The sequence below is a fragment of the Triticum urartu genome, chromosome 7A (assembly GCF_056163025.1).
Source record: "Triticum urartu cultivar PI428250 chromosome 7A, HENAU_Tu73, whole genome shotgun sequence".
NCBI classification, from domain to species: Eukaryota; Viridiplantae; Streptophyta; class Magnoliopsida; order Poales; family Poaceae; genus Triticum; species Triticum urartu.
The window spans coordinates 580,621,827-580,643,253 of NC_141879.1; the positions used below are offsets into that span (position 1 = coordinate 580,621,827).

General features: G+C 44.4%; 2 protein-coding genes and 1 non-coding gene across 4 annotated transcripts; 1 reads left to right on the plus strand and 2 right to left on the minus strand.

Moving 5' to 3' along the window:
• The first annotated feature begins 2,867 nt into the window (after nucleotides 1-2,867).
• On the plus strand, nucleotides 2,868-18,902 carry SPP (Insulinase (Peptidase family M16) family protein). Of its 2 annotated transcripts, none has more exons than XM_048684598.2 (25): nucleotides 2,868-3,123; nucleotides 3,221-3,416; nucleotides 3,865-4,091; nucleotides 4,684-4,882; nucleotides 5,127-5,174; nucleotides 5,504-5,611; nucleotides 5,718-5,906; nucleotides 6,009-6,305; nucleotides 6,677-6,778; nucleotides 7,258-7,392; nucleotides 12,853-13,077; nucleotides 13,298-13,501; nucleotides 13,625-13,792; nucleotides 13,886-14,035; nucleotides 14,403-14,540; nucleotides 14,650-14,877; nucleotides 14,984-15,136; nucleotides 15,456-15,579; nucleotides 15,758-15,866; nucleotides 16,229-16,349; nucleotides 16,427-16,507; nucleotides 16,847-16,948; nucleotides 17,832-17,982; nucleotides 18,164-18,280; nucleotides 18,391-18,902. In XM_048684598.2, exons 1-24 carry the CDS (start codon nucleotides 2,918-2,920, stop codon nucleotides 18,244-18,246), a joined length of 3,744 nt encoding a protein of 1,247 aa, XP_048540555.1. In that variant the 5' UTR covers nucleotides 2,868-2,917; the 3' UTR covers nucleotides 18,247-18,280; nucleotides 18,391-18,902. The 2 variants fall into 2 exon arrangements, with proteins under 2 accessions (XP_048540555.1, XP_048540556.1); XM_048684599.2 differs by having other exon boundaries at nucleotides 15,761-15,866.
• Nucleotides 18,903-19,763: 861 nt separating this feature from the next.
• On the minus strand, nucleotides 19,764-19,844 carry TRNAL-CAG (transfer RNA leucine (anticodon CAG)). Its single transcript has one exon. It is a non-coding gene; the product is annotated as a tRNA-Leu (tRNA).
• Nucleotides 19,845-20,222: 378 nt separating this feature from the next.
• LOC125521497 (uncharacterized) lies at nucleotides 20,223-21,105 on the minus strand. Its single transcript, XM_048686550.1, has one exon. It carries the CDS (start codon nucleotides 21,049-21,051, stop codon nucleotides 20,461-20,463), a length of 591 nt encoding a protein of 196 aa, XP_048542507.1. The 5' UTR covers nucleotides 21,052-21,105; the 3' UTR covers nucleotides 20,223-20,460.
• Between the last annotated feature and the right edge of the window lie 322 nt (nucleotides 21,106-21,427).

Consider the following 21,427-nt stretch of genomic DNA (forward strand, 5'->3'; position numbering starts at 1 on the left):
TCTCTTATGGGCAGAAGAGAATCTCCAAGAAGTTTCACTGCATTTGGACTTCGCTTGATATGGATATTATGCGAAGTAAAAAACAAGCAGAAAACAACAACTGGCACTGGGCACCATGTCAATAGGTTAGTCCAAAAAATGATATAAAGTTGCTATAAAATGAATATAAAACATTCAAGAATGATAATATAACATCATGTAACAATAAAAAATTATAGATACGTTGGAGACGTATCAAGCTGTCACGTGTGTTTGAAATCCGACCGCTAGACACGTGTCGGTTCCTTAATGACCCAGGATCATTTCGGACATATCATGTCGGGTTGCCCCCTAACTATAAATAGCCACCCCCTCCACCATAAATTGGTGGTTTCTTAGAGTTAGTGCACGCTTTTTGTCGTTTGAGAGTAACCCACCTCCGGAGCCTTTGAGAGAGAATCCTTGCAGGACAAAACCCAAAACACCCAAAGCCCAAAGAGTGTTTGGCATCACCGAAGTCTTTCTGTCCGCGTGATCTGAAGACTTGTTACACTTGAAGGCTGTGATCTTCCAGTAGGTTAGGCCGTGTTACGAGGATCCTTGAGTCATTGTGGATCGCCGGTGAATGAAGTCTGTGAAGGTTTAGAAGTCTACCTTGAAGACTTACCTGAGTGATTGGGCGAGGACTAAGTAACCTTAGCTCAAGGGGAATAAGATGAAGACATGGTCTTCTGAGTTCAATCTCAGCCTCCCTAACCAGACGTACAGTTGTCACAACAATTGGAACTGGTCTATCAAATCCTTGTATTCGTCAAGCAACTGGTTCTATCTCCTCACTCCTTCACTTATAGTTTAGCCTCGTGAAGTCATTGCTTGCCTGCTCTATTTGACTTTATTGTGTGAAGACATTCTTTCTGATTGCATATTTGGCTTCATATTGTCTTCCTATTCCGATCTGACCTATCTAGCTGCTATTTGTCTTCGTGTTTACTCTGTATTATTTTTTTGACTATGGCATGGCTAGTGTAGTTTATCTTCCGTTGCATACTGTGTAGGTGTCATTTGGTTGTCTGTCTTCGAATACATTGCCTGCCTTGAAGACTGTCATAAAAATCGCCTATTCACCCCCATCTAGTCGATAACTAACACTTTCACCATGTCACACGAAAACACTTTTTGTCCGTTCAAAGCACACTTTTCCATGTTGAAAAAACAAAAAAATACTAGATCAAAATCTGTAGGAAAGTGTTTCCCAATAATCTCGAGTTGGAAGCAATCTCGTTAGCACATGGTAACAAATATCCTTGGTATGAAGCATGATTAATTTGCGCTGGAAATAATTCACCCAGCTGGAAACAAGCATCTTGATATGGAAGCACATTGCATGGCGCTAGCAGTTAGGCCTCGAGAGATTTACGGGAGTGGTTTTATTATGAAATAAATTGCTATTAGTAGATCGTTGCATGGAATTAAGCACCTTTTTCCGGCCCATTGCATGTTCCTGATGCATCCAATCCTATGGTGGAACAGTGGTCTGATGGGAAGCTAAGAATCAGTAGTATGATTTCTAGCGGTTCCCATCTTAATTTACGGTTTATACACACGTGCATATGAGTTTTTCATTGAATCACATATTTCAGGATCATAACAATTATAGCATAGAGTATAAACTCTTAATTATGAGCAGAGAAATATAATAATACAATATTATTGTCTTTAGGGCGTATTTCCAACAACCTTCAGATGATGGTTGGGTCGAAGTGAACTCTGATGAGGCGTGTCAAAGTTTGGTGACAAAGGTGGAGGTGGTGCCATGCTGATGGATCACAATAGAGCTTTTCTGGCTGGAGTTAGCCACTATTTCCAAAACATTTTTGATCTAGAGGCTGCTGAAATTCTTGCTTGCAGGAGACGTATATAGGTAGCGACCGAGCACGAGATTGAGGGGGTCCATCTGAAGCTTGATAACAAGACAGTGGTGCAAATGATCAATGATTCGTAGATGAACCTAGCTGCAGTCGTGTCGTGGATTCAAGAGATAAAGTAGATGCTCAATACGCGTATGGATTTTCGAGTTGTATGGGTTCATCGTTCTGCTAATATTGTCGTGCATAAGTTAGCAAAAGTAGGCGTAGAAGATGAGATTTGTAAGATTTGGTTAGGGACTCCCACGGATTTTGTTTTAGATGTAGTTCCAAAATATATTCCTAGTCATGTTTTTCTTTTGAAGGGAAAGCCTCAAGGCACTTTATTGTGAAATTATCGGAGTTACATCCTTAAAGACACGTGAAAGAAGAAAACTAGATGGTTCATCGTCCCATCAAATACACCAACTGAATATCATAAGCATGCCTAGCTATATAGTGTGCCAAATTATTGGCTTCCCTCGAACAATGCTGGAAACGAATCAAAGGTATACTGTGTGCGAGTTGGAAACAATCCACGAGAGTAGCAGCATACGGTGCCAATACATCTGAGACTCCATTGCACACATCAATTACCTCCAAGCAGTCATATTCACAAATGATCTGTGAACACCCAATTTGATTCCTAGCCATGTTGGCTAAATAAAGCGACAACATTAATCTCGACAAAGAAAGTCTGTTGTGTTAAAAAAAACAAAGAAAGTCGGTTGATTCTCAACCTCAAAAAAAGAAAGAAAAGAAAGTCTGTTCACGCTTTGGTGCGTCCGGGGCCGAACCCGAATGGAAACTCGGGTGCCTTCCGGCACCAACTCGCGAGTCAGGGGGATATTTGCGTCTCCACCTCTCGCAGCCGCGAAAGCCGCCGTGCCGGCCCCCAACTCCTCGATAGGCCCCAGCCTATTTTACCCTCACAAAAAACACCAAAAATACCCAGAAAAGACTAGTAATAGAGGGAGAGAGCAGCGTTCTCTCGCTCTCCTATCCTCCCCTCCCCTCCGGGCCATCCCACCCCCATGGCCTCCTTCCCCTCCCCCTCCGTCGTCGCCGCGGCAGCGGCCGCGCCCCCGCGCCTCGCCCCGGGCCTCTCCCTCTCCGCCGCCGCGGTGCACCACTCCTCCCACGCCTTCCGCCCGCGCGCCTCCCTCGCCCTGCGCCCCTCCGCCACCGCCGCGCCGGCCAACCCCCTCCGCTGCTCGCACCGCCGCGCCGTCACGCCCAGGCGAGCACGGACGCACGAACTCCCCCACGCCGCCTGCGAGGGTTCACCGGGTTTGTTAGCGAATTGCTGATTCGTCTTGCTGTGTGTGTGCCTGCAGGTCGAGGAGGCGGACGCAAGGGCTCGGCGCGGCGTCAGCGTCGGCCGCTGGGATTCTCGGCGAGGAGAGGGACGGGTGCCTCTCGTGCTTCCCGAGGAGCCGGAGGCGGGGGCGGCCGGGGCTCGCCAGGTTCGCGCCCTGCGCGCTCCCGCACACCTCGGGCTTATCGCTGCACAGCCAGTGGAGCGGGCCTAAGGTTCGTTTCATCTGAGTTGATAGATTATCAGGCAGCTATTTTTTTCCTGTTATGGATTGCACGTGATGACTGCTAGGAAAAGTGTTTTGTTCCTTACTTCTCTTGGAGTATATAGGTTCTGCTTGGTTCCGTAATTAGTGGTGCAAATTATGGGGGGTATATGAGCAGCGCAATAAATGTGGACCGACCATCAGTATAGAAGTGTAAAAGATTTAAGCGTTAGTTTTTGCACTAAAAGGATTTCCCTGGTTTCGATGTCCATAAAGCCTGCACATGTTTGTTTTTTCATTAACTGTCAAGCTAAATGTTGAGCTTCACTAGTGGGAGGCAAATATTTTGTATCAAGCAACATATAGCGAGAGGGCTGTTGCTTGTCGCCTTGTCGGTATTTGAGTATGCAGCAAGCAAAATGTTGAAGGCATTGACTTAACTATTTGATGTTTTTCAGACCAGGCGTAGTCATATATTACGTGCTGCTGGACCTGACGAACCACATGTTGCAAGTCCAACATGGTCTGAGACGGCTCTTGATAAACCTTATGATCCCACGATTACAAACGGGGCGCTTGAAGATGTCCTGGACACTCCTCTTCCGTCCCATCCAAAGCTAATACGTGGTCAATTGAAGAATGGCCTCAGATATCTTATTTTACCTAATAAAGTTCCAGCGGACAGGTGAGGAAACTTCATTTTCACCTCATTTTATACACTGTAATACAATTACCAGAAGTGGGTATGACATGGCCGTACTGCCATAATCATTTCCCTTGCAACTGAATTTTTATTGAACCCTTTCTACATTCACAACCACAATTTCCCAGTGAACTAGCAATTTGTGTTGTCTTTTCTGTTTCACTTCAATGCAGTTTCAAAGATACATGGCAGAATAATTGCTGAAACTCTTAAATAGTTGAACAAGTACATGGTTTCAACCTGTCTTGATTTCTGGACCATAAAATTCTCATGCTTGTATATGGATGCATCATCATACATTGTGGCTTCCATTGCTCTCTTATTATTTTAATTTACTTTAAGAGACATTTTAAAGAACTATAGGTGAATCCGTTGGAGAATTAACCAGGACAGTGTTGATTTGAGTCCCTGAACATGGAAATTCTGCTCCGGTGTATGGATCCGCAGCAGCCAGTAAATATTAAACCATGCTTAATTCATGCCACACTTAAACTTTAGTTAAGTCAGACTAAGCAAAATTACTTTGATATACATATTTAAATATGTGCATGGTTCTAAGTATTTTAGTTTGCAGGTTTGAGGCTCACATGGAAGTTCATGTCGGATCAATTGACGAGGAAGAGGACGAGCAGGGAATTGCACATATGATCGAGCATGTTGCATTTCTTGGGAGTAAAAAGCGTGAGAAACTCTTGGGGACAGGTGCAAGGTCTAATGCATATACAGACTTCCACCATACAGTCTTCCATATCCATTCTCCAACTAAAACAAAGGTCCTTACTTTTGTGGCTTTTCTCAGTGTCAATTTTGGGTTGGAAATTAACTCTTGATGGTTTATTCGAGGCCATTGTTACTTTCCTATTTGCATACTTTCTTTGACAAGCACTTTCATCGAATGGATTTGAAAATGTATATGTTAGCTGCCAGACTTATATTCTGTGAATACTGATGGTTGAAATTAGATGTCTTCTCTTGTTTGTCTAGGGTCTGACATTTAGTTTGTCTTCGGTGTGGCAGGAATATGGTGAATCCTTACTCCCTTCTGTGTTGGATGCTTTGAATGAGGTAAGATCTTACTCAATTGCATTCCTATTTGGAGTTATAGGATGTATGCCAACCATAGGCTATCTATTTTTGTTAAAGATATTTGAAACCACAAGCATATTCATTCTTTCTGTTAAAGATATATGAAACAGCAAACATATTCAAAATGGTCGGAGCAAATTAAAGACTACCCACCACTGTCATTTAATGTTATTTGATACAACATTATCTTCAAACTGGTAGCTAAAATTTTGATGCATGCTGCAATGGCATGATATTAGTCTGTATGACAAATCTCTTAATGCTATTACGTAGATATATGAACAGGTTCTTCAATTTATTCCTTTCAGATAGCTTTTCATCCTAAGTTCTCATCGTCTCGCGTTGAGAAAGAGAGAAGAGCAATTCTTTCAGAGCTCCAGATGATGAACACAATCGAATACCGTGTTGATTGCCAGGTAAGTTTTTGTTCTTATTCTTTTTGGCCATGTTCCTGGGACAGTATTGAATCATTAAGACACTATCTTTCTGTACAATCAGTAATTATGGTTCCTATGCTTGTAGTTGTTGCAACATTTACACTCCGAAAACAAATTGAGCAACAGATTTCCTATTGGACTTGAGGAGCAAATACTTAAATGGGATCCTGATAAGATCCGCAGATTCCATGAGCGATGGTATTACCCTGCCAATGCCACTTTATACCTGGTAGGAGAAATTGATGATATTCCCAGAGCAGTGCGGGAGATAGAGGTAGTTAGAAATTACATCCTTTTAAGTATTGTTGTTGATTATTTAGCTGATTCCCCTATAGGATTAAGTTGCAAGCTGGTTAGCTGACCCATTTCAATGCAGGCTGTGTTCGAACATACACTTTCAGGAAACGAAGCAGCCCCTATGTCGTCTGGAAGTCCGTTTGGTGCTATGGCAAGCCTCTTTGCACCAAAGCTACCAGGTGGCTTGGCCGCAAGCCTAACTGGTGAAAGATCACCTGCCACAGATAAACTAAAACCTATAAAAAGGGAAAGACAGGCAGTCAGACCTCCTGTAGAGCATAAATGGTCTCTTCCTGAGGTTGATCAGGCTGCCAAGCCTCCAGTGATTTTTCAACATGAGTTGATTCAGAGCTTCTCTATTAACATGTTCTGCAAGGTATGGTTGCCTGCTACTCTTTACTCTTACAGTTATGTTCTGCGCCCTGTGGTTAGTTTACCACCAATCGTTCCATTAGTGTTCCTAGGGACTGGTTTCCGTTATAATATTTAATAGATATAAGCAAGCTGTATCAGCATTGCTGTAACGTGCACCACGTATGTTTCAATAGTGCAATTTTTTGCTAGGGTTAGAAAGTGTCATGTTGACAATAGTGCACTTAATTGTTCACCTTTAAAGATATTTGAATGGATTGTCTTTTTATTGCTACGAAAAAAATAGGAGGATTTCTGCAGTCAGGTTACTGCTTCTGTCTGTGAAGTTCCTTAATCATGCTTCGTATGTCTGACTTGCTTTCCATTTTTGGACAGATACCCGTCAACCAAGTTCGTACATACAAAGACCTGCGCAGTGTACTGATGAAACGGATATTTTTATCTGCTCTGCACTTCCGAATAAATACACGATACAAGGTTTGTGGTTTGGAGAAACGTTCATGATATATGTATAAGTTTTTCCATTTTGTTTGTTGCGTCAGAACATAATATTTTCTGTGGTTTATAACTTTGTATCCTCGCATAAGCAGATTAATTCAAGCACTTCATACTTTCATATGTATGCACATTTGCACATGTTATTTTCTCGTTGTTAGGATCTTTACGCCCACCAGTCTACTACAACTCACATTAAATGTCACTCCAGTCCATACATAATATAATTCATACTTGTTTTGGTCTTTTAGGCTTTTAGCCGAGCTATTAGCTACTCAGGATGCATTATACTGGATATTGGACTTGAAATGCGAGTCAAATATCCAAGATTTCCAGTGAGGAATTAGCACACGTTAGCACTTAGCACACTATTATGTATTTTACAAGGAAATGGAACATATGAGTTAGTTACATGGTTTCTCTGACTGAATAAAGTTTTTTTTCCTTCTTTTATTATACAGAGCTCAAATCCTCCCTTTACATCAGTTGAGTTGGATCACAGTGACTCAGGAAGGGAAGGATGCACTGTCACTACTCTAACAGTAACAGCTGAACCCCAAAATTGGAAGAGTGCCATCAAAGTTGCTGTTCATGAGGTTTGTTTGTGCCTTCATGGCTCAATTACTCTGTATGTTTTACAAATATAGTTTGAGCTGACTGTATTATGTCATTCAAATATGGATCAATTACCTAGAGAACATGAGTTTGAATCAGTACACTACCATCTATATTCATCTATTGCAATTGGCATATGAGGAAAGTCCTGTGAAATTTAAGTGTTGGTTTAGCACGTACATCAAGAACATTACCCTTTTAGCTACAAGAAATGTTTTAGGACAACATTTGTTGAAGAGAATAAATGATAATTGAATGGAAAATATTACAGCAAGGTTGTCCTAGCATGACAGCTTCACAAGTCAAGCCTGTTAGAGTTATAATATAAGTCATGTACCCCGTTGTATTTATCCCGTTGTATAAGGGGTTTCCTGCATATGTTCCACACCTGTACATGTATATATATCGGCCTATGGCCTCATGGGAATACAAGTTGCATATTCCTAACATGGTATTAGAGCCCTAGGGTTTTTTTTTTCGCACGTGCAACTCGTGCTCTTCGTTCCAATTTCCGGCGTCGATTGCCGCTGCTCCTCTCTCCGGCCGACTGCTGCTGCTCATCTGTGTACGCACAACCACAACTCTCCTGATCGCCGTTGTGTTCGTCCGCACCCGATTCTCCGCTGGCCGCCGCTGCCCCGATCCATCTGCCTGTCCGGATCGGGTCGCACCCTCCAGTTCGGGTCGCGCCCTCCAGATCGGGTCGCCTCGATCCACTCCCCGCCTGCTGGGTCACCCGCCGCAGCCCAAGACGTGTAGTCTGAGGTGTTCGTCCGCTGCTGCCGTTCTCCAGCCCCAGCTCTTTTCTTCGTCAAAAACAAAGGAGCGTACTGCTCCTATCTGGTGCTGCTACGTGCTACTTGCTGCTACGTGTTGTCTCCTCAATTCCTCTCGATCTGGTGGTGTACGTGCTTCTACGTGGTGCTACTACTGCTCCTTGGTGCTGCGTGGTGCCTCAGCCGCCGATTGTCAGAGTAAAAAAAAATGATGCTTTCCTCGCGTATGCATCTCACTCGCTGTCCGCCTACTCTTGACGGTGTTCCTTACTTTGATCCCGTCTCGCATATGCATCGTTCCTCGGTGCTTGATGCTCCTTCGTCTATGACGTCCTCCTCTTCGGCGTCTTCTGCAGGCTGTGTTGGTCGCTCTTCTGCGGCTCCTCCTGTTACCCCCGCACATGATGATAGTCGCTCTACATCGACTCCTCTCGCGACTGTCATCGGTGAATGTCGCTCTTCCCCGACACCTCCCGCGACTTCCACTGGTGGTGCTGGTGCATATGACTCCATTGACCGCGCCTTGCACACGCGTCTTCCCTTCGCGCTTGGTGCTTGTCTGCATACGGTCTCGTCTTCACCACCGGTCCTTGTGGATGCTGCTGGTCATTCTACACCGCCACATCTAGCGGCTTCCACAGATGGTGGTGGTCGCTCATCTCCCGGTATTACTGCGTCGACTACTTCAACTGTGTACCTTCAACTAAGGAGGAGATTGCGCGACTTCGCGCCTTGCTGAGTACCTCCGGCTCTCCATTGTCGGGTGCATCTACATCGACCTCTTCAGTTCAGCCCCTGACCGAGCAGGAGATTGTGCGACTTCGATGCCTGCTAGCTCCATCTTCCGGTTCTTCATCGACAGGTTCTGCTGGTTCTGCTACTGAGTCTTCTGGCATTGTGAGACCACCTTCTACACAGTCAGGTACATCTTCGTGGATTCTTGATACTGGAGCATCTTTTCATATGACTCATGATTCATCCACTTTGTCTTCCATTCGTGCTCTCGATTCTCCTGTTCATGTTCATACTGCTGACGGTACCTCCCTCCCGGTTAATGGGCGAGGCATTCTTAGCACCTCATCTTTTCATGTTCCTGATGTTGCTCATGTTCCTCGACTTACCATGCAGCTTCTTTTTGGTGGTCAGATTGTTGACTCTGGTTGTCGGGTCATTCTAGACTTTGACTCCTGTTCTGTTCTGGACCGTCACACTGGTACTCTCCTTGGTGCTGGCCCTCGGCGCCGTGACTCTCAGGGTCTCTGGGAGCTTGACTGGCTTCACCTTCCCTCCGCTGCTACCGCTGCCAGTCTCTCCGCCTCGGTCACCTTGTCTACTAGCTCTTTTCAGCAGTGGCATCATCGCCTTGGTCATTTGTGTGGCTCTCGTCTCTCCTCTTTAGTTCGACGTGGCCTTCTTGGATCCGTCTCCGGCGGTGTGTCTTTAGACTGTCAGGGTTGCCGTCTTGGCAAACAGATCCAGTTACCTTATCCTCATAGCGAGACTGTGTCTCAGCGTCCTTTCGACCTTATTCACTCTGATGTTTGGGGTCCAGCTCCCTTTGCCTCGAAGGGAGGTCATCGCTACTATATTATCTTCATAGATGATTTCTCTTGGCACACATGGATATATTTTATGTCTTCTCGTAGTGAGGTCTTATCTATCTATAAGCATTTTGCTGCCATGGTCCACACTCAGTTCTCTACGCCTATTCGTGTGTTCCGTGCTGACTCTGCTGGAGAGTATACCTCCAAGATGTTGCATGGAGTTCTTGCCGAGCAAGGTACTCTTGCTCAGTTCTCTTGTCCTGGTGCTCATGCTCAGAATGGCGTGGCTGAGCGCAAGCATCGTCACCTTCTTGAGACGGCTCGTGCGTTGATGATCGCCGCCTCTCTTCCACCTCACTTTTGGGCCGAGGCTGTTTCCACTTCCACCTATCTCATCAACCTTCAGCCTTCCACTGCTTTGCAGGGTGGCGTTCCTTTTGAGCGTCTCTTTGATCGTTCTCCTGATTACTCGGCGCTTCGTTTGTTTGGTTGTGTTTGCTATGTTCTTCTAGCCCCTCGTGAACGCACCAAACTGTCCGCTCAGTCTGTTGAGTGTGTCTTCTTAGGCTATAGTGATGAGCATAAGGGCTATCGTTGTTGGGATCCTATCGGTCGTCGGATGCGTATTTCTCGGGATGTAACTTTTGATGAGTCTCGTCCTTTCTACCAGCGTCCATCTTCCTCAACCTTTTCAGTGGAGGATACCTCTTTCCTCACTTTTCCTGACACACCTCCCTCTGTGCCCAGTATTCCTATTCCTCGTCCTGCTGTTGCAGATCCGACGCCATCCTCTCCTACAGGTTCTTCTCCACCTTCATCACCGACACATTTCCCATCTCCACCTTCATCACCGATACCTTCCTCTTCTCCACCTTCGTCATCGCTACATTCCCCGTCTCCACCTCCAGTGATTCCACCTCTTCCCTCCTTTCTTTTTCATTATACTCGACGTCCACGTGTTCTGGATAAATCCACTGACGTGCCATCTACTTCTGGTGCGTTGTCCTCCTCATCCCAGCCGCCTTATGGTCTTCGGGCTTGGCCTCGCCCTCCCCCTGACCGCTATTCTCCTAGTCGATATGCTCTTTCGACTATACTCGAGCCTACGTCTTATCGCGATGCTCTTATTCATCCTGAATGGCAGTTTGCGATGGCAGAGGAGCTTGCTGCTCTTGAGCGCACCGGCACGTGGGATCTTGTTTCTCTTCCTCCTGGTGTTCGTCCCATCACTTGTAAGTGGGTCTACAAGGTTAAGACTCGCTTTGATGGTTCTCTTGAGCGTTACAAAGCTCGTCTTGTGGCTCGTGGTTTTCAGCAGGAGCATGGTCGTGATTACGATGAGACATTTGCTCCTGTGGCCCATATGACCACTATCCGCACACTTCTCGCTGTGGCCTCTATTCGTCATTGGTCTGTTTCTCAGCTTGATGTTAAGAATGCCTTTCTTAATGGTGAGCTGCGTGAGGAGGTATACATGCAGCCCCCACCTGGGTATTCTGTACCTGATGGCATGGTCTGTCGTCTTCGTCGCTCTCTATGGCCTTAAGCAAGCCCCTCGCGCCTGGTTTGAGCGTTTTGCCTCTGTGGTGACTGCCGCTGGTTTTTCAGTGAGTGATCATGATCCAGCGTTGTTTGTCCACATTTCCACTCGTGGTCGGACTCTTCTTCTTCTCTATGTTGATGACATGATCATCACTGGCGACGACCCTGAGTATATTGCCTTTGTAAAGGCTCGTCTTAGTGAGCAGTTTCTTATGTCTGATCTTGGACCTCTTCGCTACTTTCTTGGGATTGAAGTCTCTTCTACCTCTGATGGCTTTTTTATATCCCAGGAAAAGTATATCCAGGATCTTCTTGCTCGTGCTGCTCTTACTGACGAGCGCATTGTTGAGACTCCTATGGAGCTCAATCTTCACCTCCGTGCTACTGATGGTGATCCTCTCCCTGACCCGACGCGTTATCGTCATCTTGTTGGCAGTCTTGTCTATCTAGCTGTCACTCGTCCGGACATCTCTTATCCGGTTCATATTCTGAGTCAGTTCGTCTCTGCTCCCACATCGGTTCACTATAGTCATCTCCTTCGTGTTCTTCGATATCTTTGGGGCACGATCTCTCACCGTCTGTTCTTTCCTCGCTCCAGTTCTTTACAGCTTCAGGCCTATTCGGATGCTACATGGGCTAGTGATCCTTCAGATTGCCGTTCACTTTCTGCCTACTGTGTTTTTCTTGGTGGTTCTCATTGCCTGGAAGACGAAGAAACAGATTGCAGTTTCCCGTTCGAGTGCCGAGGCTGAGTTGCGAGCAATGGCTCTTTTGACGGCAGAGGTGACTTGGTTACGGTGGTTACTTCAGGATTTTGGTGTTTCTGTCACTACACCGACTCTGCTCTTATCTGACAGTACAGGTGCTATTAGCATTGCGCGCGATCCTGTGAAGCATGAGCTCACCAAGCATATTGGTGTTGATGCTTTCTATGTGCGCGCTGGTGTGCAGGATCAGGTTATTGCTCTTCAGTATGTGCCTTCTGAGTTACAGTTGGCGGATTTCCTGACGAAGGCCCAGACTAGAGCACAACATGGCTTTTATCTCTCCAAACTCAGTGTTGTTCATCCACCATGAGTTTGAGGGGGGGTGTTAGAGTTATAATATAAGTCATGTACCCCGTTGTATTTATCCCGTTGTATAAGGGGTTTCCTGCATATGTTCCACACCTGTACATGTATATATATCGGCCTATGGCCTCATGGGAATACAAGTTGCATATTCCTAACAAAGCCTAGCTTCGTCTGTGACCTGCCTAAGCCTACTAGCCCAGTCTAATATGGCACGATCCAAGTTCAATCTTGGAAATCCAGGCCAAATGCGAGCTTTGAACCAACTGTAGCCAGATCAAGTTTGACATTAACCCAGGTCAAGCTTGAACTCAAGCCAACTCAAGAATTTGTATCAGTAGAACTGATGGATGTGCAGGTAAACGGTTTCTACTGGTTTGACGCAATGCACAAAAGTTTCTTGACAGTGAGATTTGTGCTGCACAAATGCCTTTTACCTTTTATTACTTGAGCCATTTTGTCGCAAATGTTTCTTTACTGTTTACCAACTTCTCCTTGTGCTATTTTAGGTTCGGAGACTCAAGGAGTTTGGTGTCACAATGGGAGAAATGACCCGTTATATGGATGCACTGATAAAAGATAGTGAGCAGCTGGCTATGATGATTGATAGTGTGCCCTCAGTTGATAACTTGGACTTCATTATGGAGAGTGATGCACTTGGCCATACAGTCATGGATCAGTTGCAGGGACATGATAGTTTGCTTGGGGTTGCCGAAACTGTCACACTTGAAGAGGTGCTAACATAATCATTTCTCATATATATGTCATATTAGAAACAAATGACATAAATGCATTTTACTGTCTATTACTCCCTCCGTTCCAAATTACTCGTCGCAGAAATTGATGTATCTAGAACTAAAATATATCTAGATACATCCATACCTGCGACAAGTAATTTGGAACGGAGGGAGTAGCTTTTAATGATACTATTAAACACATTTTTGCCATATGTAGGTTAACACCGTTGGTGCAGAAGTACTTGAATTTATTTCGGACTTTGGGAAGCCCAGTGCACCACTTCCTGCTGCTATTGTGGCGTGTGTACCTAAAAAGGTCCATATCGATGGAGTAGGTGAAAGTAGTTTTGAGATATGCCCAGAAGAAATAACCGAGTCCATGAAGGCAGGTCTTGAAGAACCCATTTACCCAGAGCCTGAGGTATCTTAGTTATTTCTGATATCTTTTCTTGGTTCTGAAACTATACTAACTTGGCTGTAGATGTATTTTGGTGTCACTAATAACTGTAAAGTAACATGTTATTGATTGTTATTATGATTGCAGCTTGAGGTGCCAAAAGAGTTGATTACTCAATCAGAACTTGAAGACTTGAAAGTGCAACACCGACCATCATTTGTTCCTTTCAAAGAGGATGATGTGGTGAAAGTATTTGACAATGAAACCGGTATAACACAACGTCGCCTTTCTAATGGAATTTCCGTCAACTACAAGGTACTTTAGTTCACTTCTAGAGATGGAAGTTCTGATGTAATTTAGCTTTTATCTCACGTTCCAGACTAACATTTTAATGATGATTCATGATAGATCACACAAAATGAGGCAAGGGTTGGTGTCATGCGGCTGATAGTAGGTGGCGGGAGAGCCACCGAAGATTCTGAATCGAAGGGATCTGTTATCGTTGGTGTTCGTACTTTGAGTGAAGGTGGCTGTGTTGGTAACTTTTCGAGGGAACAGGTACCCCCTACTATTCAGTTTTATGTCCATGCCAGTCAAGCTTCCCAAACTTCAAACTTACCGATTATGTATGCATAAACATTTAGACTAGTCACTAGTCACATGATATAGTCTTTTATGTAATTCTAGCTTCAAATTATAATTCATAAATCGTATAATATACAATGCCCTATGGTTTAATTTTCTTACAATAGCCTATGGTTTTTGTTTATATCTATCCCGTTCATCCCCACTAGCTTTGATAATATTCATATTCATGCATGTAATCCACTTGTGATGTTCACATATTGTTTTCCTTTTATCTTATTACTGCTGAGAAATCGTTTGATAACATTTTCTTATAATCTGCATATGATTTTTATTTCAGGTTGAACTTTTCTGTGTGAATAATCTTATAAACTGCTCGCTGGAATCCAATGAGGAGTTCATATTTATGGAATTTAGGTTTGCTTTGAGAGATAATGGCATGCGTGCTGCTTTCCAGCTCCTCCATATGGTCCTTGAGGTGTGGGTTTAACTTACTACATATGTCACCTGTCTTGCTATAAAAATATGAGTTTTCTGAAACATGTAGGTCTTCCCCTTACATATATATATTTCACTTTGTGTTACAGCATAATGTGTGGCTAGAAGATGCATTCGATAGAGCTGCTCAACTATATTTGTCTTACTACCGGTCTATTCCCAAAAGTTTGGAACGTGCCACGGCTCACAAACTTATGGTAGCCATGTTGAACCATGATGAAAGGTTTGTAGAACCATCACCACATTCATTGGAGAAGTTGACTCTTCAATCAGTTAAAGAAGCTGTCATGAACCAGTTTGTGGGTAGCAACATGGAGGTTTGTTGAGTAGTTTGTCCATTCTGAATCTCCTTTCTCTACATCTCTTTGTTCTAACATTCTTTTAATCCTTTTTTTAACTTAATGTTGAAAATATTTTTTTCAGGTCAGTGTAGTTGGTGATTTCACAGAACAAGAGGTAGAATCTTGTGTTCTTGATTATCTTGGGACTGTAAGCGCTGCAAAATCTTCAAACAAAGAGGAACATATTGAGAAGATTTCCTTCCTGCCATCCCCATCGGATCTGCATTTCCAGCAAGTATGAACTGTCATGCAGCCTTCATAACCATCTTTTTAATATGTTGAAGCATTCATGAAAAAAAGATGGATATTTTGGTACTTCATTAAAATCATGTGTTTTAAGCCTCAGGGTGTGTTTGGTTCTAGCCCAAGCTTGCCCTGCCAATTTTTTTGCTAGCCTAAGTTCTGGTTGAGCTTTTGGTTGCCATGAGCTGGCTAAGATTGGCAAGAAAAATGAATTTAATAGGCAAAGAGCAATTAACATGCCAAAAAACAGTAGCCATCCTAACAAAAGACCAAATCTAAACATATTCATTTAACCGTGAATTCTTTCCCAGGTATACATAAAGGATACAGATGAGAGAGCTTGTGCATACATTGCAGGCCCGGCACCTAACCGATGGGGGTTTGCTACTGAAGGAAAAGATCTCTTCAATGACATTCGAAGTTCCAGCGCAGATGGTAACTATAATTCAATATGTGTGCTATTCTCTGACATGAGCCACACGACTGACTCCAACTCAAGTGCCATATCTTGAATTAGACCTAATTTTTGTTTTTGTTTGAGGATTTTACTACTCATCTGTTAATGACCTTGTGGGTATAAACATGTGCACTGATAATTGTCGTACCATCTTAGCAGAAATCTCTGCACCGGCTAACTCGGGGAAGACACATATTAACGTTCGCAACCATCCTCTTTTCTTTGGCATCGCTTTGAGTTTGCTGGCTGAAATTATAAATTCCAGGTAAAGCATTTCAGTGCATTTTTTTTGTTACATCATTGTAAAGCTCTTCCATACACAGTACACGCATAATTCTTTTTTGTTAAATCGTTATGAAGCTCTTCCATACACAGTACATGCTAATATGCTACAAAGTGCATGGTGTGCTTACTTTCGTGTCCCACCCTTGGATAACTGGGTCATGAGTTGTTGCTTATGCAAAAATCGTGATGATGCCCTATGTATTCTATTAAGCGACATTCATGGTTTCATGTCTTATTGATGTCCCTGCGAGATGCTTGGTTGCGTGTCATGATTCACTTTGATGTTCTGTTGGTTTTTACCTGATAAGACTAACATGATGGGCTGCACCTTTTTTCTCTCAGGCTATTTACAACAGTGCGAGATTCAATGGGATTAACCTACGATGTTTCTTTTGAATTAAATCTTTTTGACAAACTGGATCTTGGTTGGTATGTGATCGCGGTAACTTCAACTCCGAGCAAGGTAAAAGCTGTGATCTTGAGCTTGTCTTACTTTGTTCTTCCGCTGCTAATATCTGCATTTTGCGATCTTGATGCCAGGTCCATAAGGCTGTTGATGCGTGCAAAGGTGTTCTCAGAGGTTTACATCACAATAAAATTGTTGAAAGGGAGCTGGATCGGGTTAGTCAAAATTCCGTACCACCTCCGAGCCATAATATGTGTCGCAGTTTTAAACTAACCACAGTTCAAAACTGCAACACTTATTTTGGATCGGAGGGAGTACTATTTTTCATCTGTGACAATTCTTGCTAATCAGGGCCATGTTGCTTAAATGGTAGTCTAACAGAAGTGCACATTTTTATGATTGCATATGTTGTTCAATTTTTCTGTACTCAAGTTGAATCCACATCTTAAAGAAATGCATATGTATTGTATTACTAAGCTCAGAGCTTTAAACGTAACTATGAGAACATACTTCTTTGCTTGTTAATTTGGTTAGCATTTTTTTGCATGTTTCAGGCAAAGAGGACACTGCTGATGAAACATGAGGCAGAGACAAAAACAAATGCCTATTGGCTTGGTTTGCTAGCCCATCTGCAGTCTGCATCCGTGCCGAGAAAGGTATTCTGTATGTGAGGTTTATAAGTGCATATTCTATAGGAAACTAGAACAGAAATAGACCGACTCTCCAAGCCCTGGTTTCACGGAGACTCCGGCTGCATCATCCTTGTGCCACTTTACTGTGGTGAACTCCATGTAGTTACTCTGACTAGATTTTCTTGATGCAAGTTTTCTAGACGAACTTCTGAAAGCCTGCTGACCCACGACCATCTCGATGATAGTTATGATCATGTAATTATTGGTTGAGAAGTTTGTTGATATATCAAGAAGTTCCAGGGGTTGCTGTATGAGTAGCAGAAGGAAAACAAATAAATCTACTCCCTCCGTCCCAAAATAAGTTGTACTAAATCGGCGACACTTATTTTGGGACAGAGGGAGTTCTTTTTCTTTTTTTCGAGAAAACGCAGAGGACTCTTGCGTTTCATTGCATTGAAAAGATAGGGAGGGGACAGAGGGAGTATGTTCTATGCTCTTGGTTATACTCCACCAGGCTGCAAGTATGACTCTATGGTTTGGCTGACACTTGGCCATGCACTCAGGGCATTCAGTGTGTTTACTGAACCAAGTATAACTAAACCTTCTGCTTTAAAAAAAATGCTGACTTGGCCAAGACCCTGCCTCTGAATAATTCGGGCTGTAGAGCCTTCCCCAGAGGAAATTTTTAACAGCAGTTTGCATTACATGTATCTGCCAATGTATGATCACATGTTAAATCTGTATAGATTGTATCTTTTTCGTGTTAGATATTATCATTTGTTGGATCCCAGTCCATATCTTATCCTTCATTAGTTTTTTGTGCTATTAGTTTCCATACTAGTTTCATTTCCTCTTCTCTTGTTGTATCACTGTCTTACTGTAGTTCATCTCTTCCAATTAAATGCAGGATATATCCTGTATTAAGGAATTGACAACATTGTATGAAAGTGCCACAATTGAGGACTTGTATCTTGCATATGAGCACTTGAAAGTTGACGATTCATCTTTATTTGCCTGCATCGGGATTGCTGGTGCTGAATCTGGTGAAGAAGTGAACGGTACGTAATAAAAACATTGATGATAAAGTTGCACAGTTTGTATGAATCTTATTCGGATTTGAGCAAAGTTTAGTACATGAAAATGGCCGTATATTGTTTATTTGTTTGCTGTATGGTAGATGCATTTTTTACATCAGAATTTGTAGTTTCATCCATTTATTTTTCATTTAATTGTCAGCAGATGATGAGCCTGAGTTGGGGCTTCCTGGTATGGTTCCCATGGGAGGTCGGGGTCTATCTACTATGACCAGACCAACCACATGATCTCTACACATTTTCACGCCCCAACTTTCTCAAGGTGTGTAACATTGTTATCAATTGAATCATTCCATATCCAGTGTTATACAATGCTTTTGTGAAACCTGCAGACTTTTTTTTTCTTCTGATTATAACTGGCCCCATACACAGGTATCAAGTATCAACCTAGCTCCTGAAGAGGGGATCTGCATTGCCATGTGGAGACTAGACTGATGGCAGTCGTTTGCTAGCGGGTAATGTCCACCCACTGGTTTGATTGGATCAGGCCGATAGTTATTCAATGCACATTGCAACAGAAAGCGTTGGTTGTTGCATTTTGTCCGAGAAACATTGAGTTGATTGTTGGCAAGGTCTTGAAAGGTTTACTTGGCAGGCCATGCCCACATGTATAGCGGTGAACGATTTGATTCTTGCAGGTTCCTCGGTTGTTGTAACTTGTAACTAGGATTCTTCAGGTCATTGCAGAAGATATAGGATGACAGTAGAGAATCAATCACTCCCAAGACACTGTGCAACGGCTAAGTAGCACAGGTCATTGTAACACAATAACGGTGAAATAATAAATAGCATAGGCTCGTGTAAGTTTTTACTACTGTTATTTCTTCTCACAGTTGTAATACTTGAGGTATTTATAATGAGAAAGATACAGAGTTTTGGTTATAGCTACTCTGGTTCCACTATTTTGGGAGCCTTGGCTGAATTATGTTTTGAGCCTGAGGTGTCAAATTGAATGCTCGCGGCCACGGGAGCCCCTCAGGGGCATCCGATAAAATATCAGGGAAAAGATCAAGTTGATTATTCGCTGATGGAGTTTCGTCCAAAAGCTCGGGTTGACGGGGAGAGACGACACTGCTGGTTTGCTGAAGTGGTAGGTTGTCATTCACGTAGTTGATCCTGTTGGCCACATGAACGCTACCTGATGCCGCCGCAGTCCACGGTCCGCGTGGTCCATGCGGGGACGGAAGCCGTACCCGTACGCCTGCCTCTCGTCCACTCACCGCGGGTCAAATGCGTCAGCCAGGGCTTCCAGAAACAACGCCCGCCGTGCAAGCATCATGTGTGTGTGCCACGACCAAGTCTGAAGTCCCCCTCTCGCCAGCACGAGCAAGGGCAATGGACATGAAAGAGAAACCCAGTCGGGGAACGAGCAATTTGCAACTCGCTCGTTCAAACTTCTCCCGTGTCCAGTTTTTTCAAAAAGAATGCATGCATGTAGCTAGCATGTTGAGAAGACCAGGAGCTGTTGCCACTGGCACTGCGACTTTGTGATCACGGAGGGAGGCCTTTTTTACAGCTCAGACTTCCAGTGGGGGCGTCGGTGAGATGCTCGTGCCCGTTCAGCCTAGCGCCGATTCTCTCAGCGGAAGTCGTACAATCTGGTCGGCACTCGGCAACCGACGGCACAGACCAAAATTAAGTCAAACAAAAGGATATTACATTCAAAAAGAAAAGGTGAAGCAAATATATGAACGAAAAAACTGTGTCAAGAGTGGGATTTGAACCCACGCCGAACGAAAAAACTGTGTCAAGAGTGGGATTTGAACCCACGCCCTTTCGGACCAGTACCTGAAACTGGCGCCTTAGACCAACTCGGCCATCTTGACTTGGTGATATAGCTGCGTATAAAGTTTATTTGTTAGTGTAGCAGCCTGTGCGCTCCACCAACGATGCGCATATCCACCTGCCGTTTGGCTGACCAGACCAGTACCTTCTCCGTCAGTTGAAGTCCACAAGATGATTTCGACATAGCTAATCCGTACCCACCACTAATTCTGCCACGAGAGATGCTCGATGCTTCAACTATTTCCATTTTCTAAAGTCTCCTCCCCCCAATACAAAATAATCTTAGGCATCACGACACAACGGGGACAAAAAGAAGACATGCGCGATAGTCAACCGAATATTATCACATGATCTAAAGCCGACGCCTTTGACCACTAGCCCAACACAATCAACAAAAGTAGAAGTATGAACAAATCATATATGGGACCACATTTCAATTCCCTTTGTTACCAAATACTAGTACATGTACAATGGCAAATCAACCAAACGACATCCCTATCTACCTTTTTTGAATTTTCCTCACCAACACCACTGTTCCAAAAAATGGTTAATGCGAAAACAATAGTACAGAAAAAATTAATCCTATCACAAAATCTTGTGATTTCCTTCCATTTTATCACTCGGCGTCGCCTGCCTTTTTTTCTTATGAGCATTGCGTCACTCCGCATCTTCTTGGATGGTGCTGAGCGGCTTGAGGGCCTTCCTCGCCGGCGGAAACGCAGCCACGGCAGCCTTCTTGCCGATCCACGCCGGACCACCCGAGGCCGTCGCAGAGTACTCCCCAAGGGTCCTCTCGTTCAGCTTCGCGTTGACCTGTGCGTCCACGTCGCCACGCCTACCCTCGGCGTGCACCGGCGTGACGCGCACCTTCCTGATGCCGGCGCCGCGCCCACGCGGCCGCGCTCTAGTCGCCAGCGCCTCGCTAGCCCGCACCGCCATGGCCGCCATGTCGGCGCTCGAGAGGGGCCGCCCGAGCATCGCCTGGGGGAGCACGAAGTATATCTGGCCGGGACGGAGCAGCTCGCCGCCGCCGAGCGCCGGCACGTCCTCGTCGAAGTAGAGCGCGTCGGAGCTGCACAGGAAGAACGAGTCGCCCGCATTGCCTGCGCGGAGGACGTCGGAGACGCTGACAGGCGAGGAGGCGGCGAACTCCGTCAGCGAGCCGTCGGCGGCGATGACGCGGGCCGACGACGGCTGCTGCTGGGGCGCGACGCTGCTCCGGTGGTTGTGAGAGAGACCTGATCCCATCCACGGTTTTCTGAATACAGGTTGAATGGTTTTGGTGTTTGGTGACGACGGGACGCGGAAAGAAGCTGTATATATAGCCACGACGCGCCCAACATGGAGGACAGTAGGAGTCCAGGGACAAGGGTTTAATTGGAAACGAATTGTTGTCATGCCTTTTACACGCCGCTCCCTTGCTTTTGGTGTTATTGTGAGCTTGTCGCCCTTCTCGATTCTCAGTTTCTCATGGTGGGCACTCCTTTCTTTATTTATTGCCAAAGCAATCTTGTTTTCTGCCACTTAAATGTTGCAAATAGTGCCTGAGTATAACTGTATAAGGATACATGTACTCTAATATTTCCCATCTATATACGAGAGTTAGACGCATCCTAGTTTGTTC

Excerpts from the sequence above, each read along its gene's own strand:
- SPP (XM_048684598.2), top strand. The coding sequence starts at position 2,918 with ATGGCCTCCTTCCCCTCCCCCTCCGTCGTCGCCGCGGCAGCGGCCGCG. Across the intron at positions 3,417-3,864 it reads GCCAGTGGAGCGGGCCTAAG|ACCAGGCGTAGTCATATATT; the intron begins GTTCGTTTCATC and ends GATGTTTTTCAG. Across the intron at positions 13,078-13,297 it reads AAACTGTCACACTTGAAGAG|GTTAACACCGTTGGTGCAGA; the intron begins GTGCTAACATAA and ends TGCCATATGTAG.
- LOC125521497 (XM_048686550.1), bottom strand. The coding sequence starts at position 21,051 with ATGGGATCAGGTCTCTCTCACAACCACCGGAGCAGCGTCGCGCCCCAG.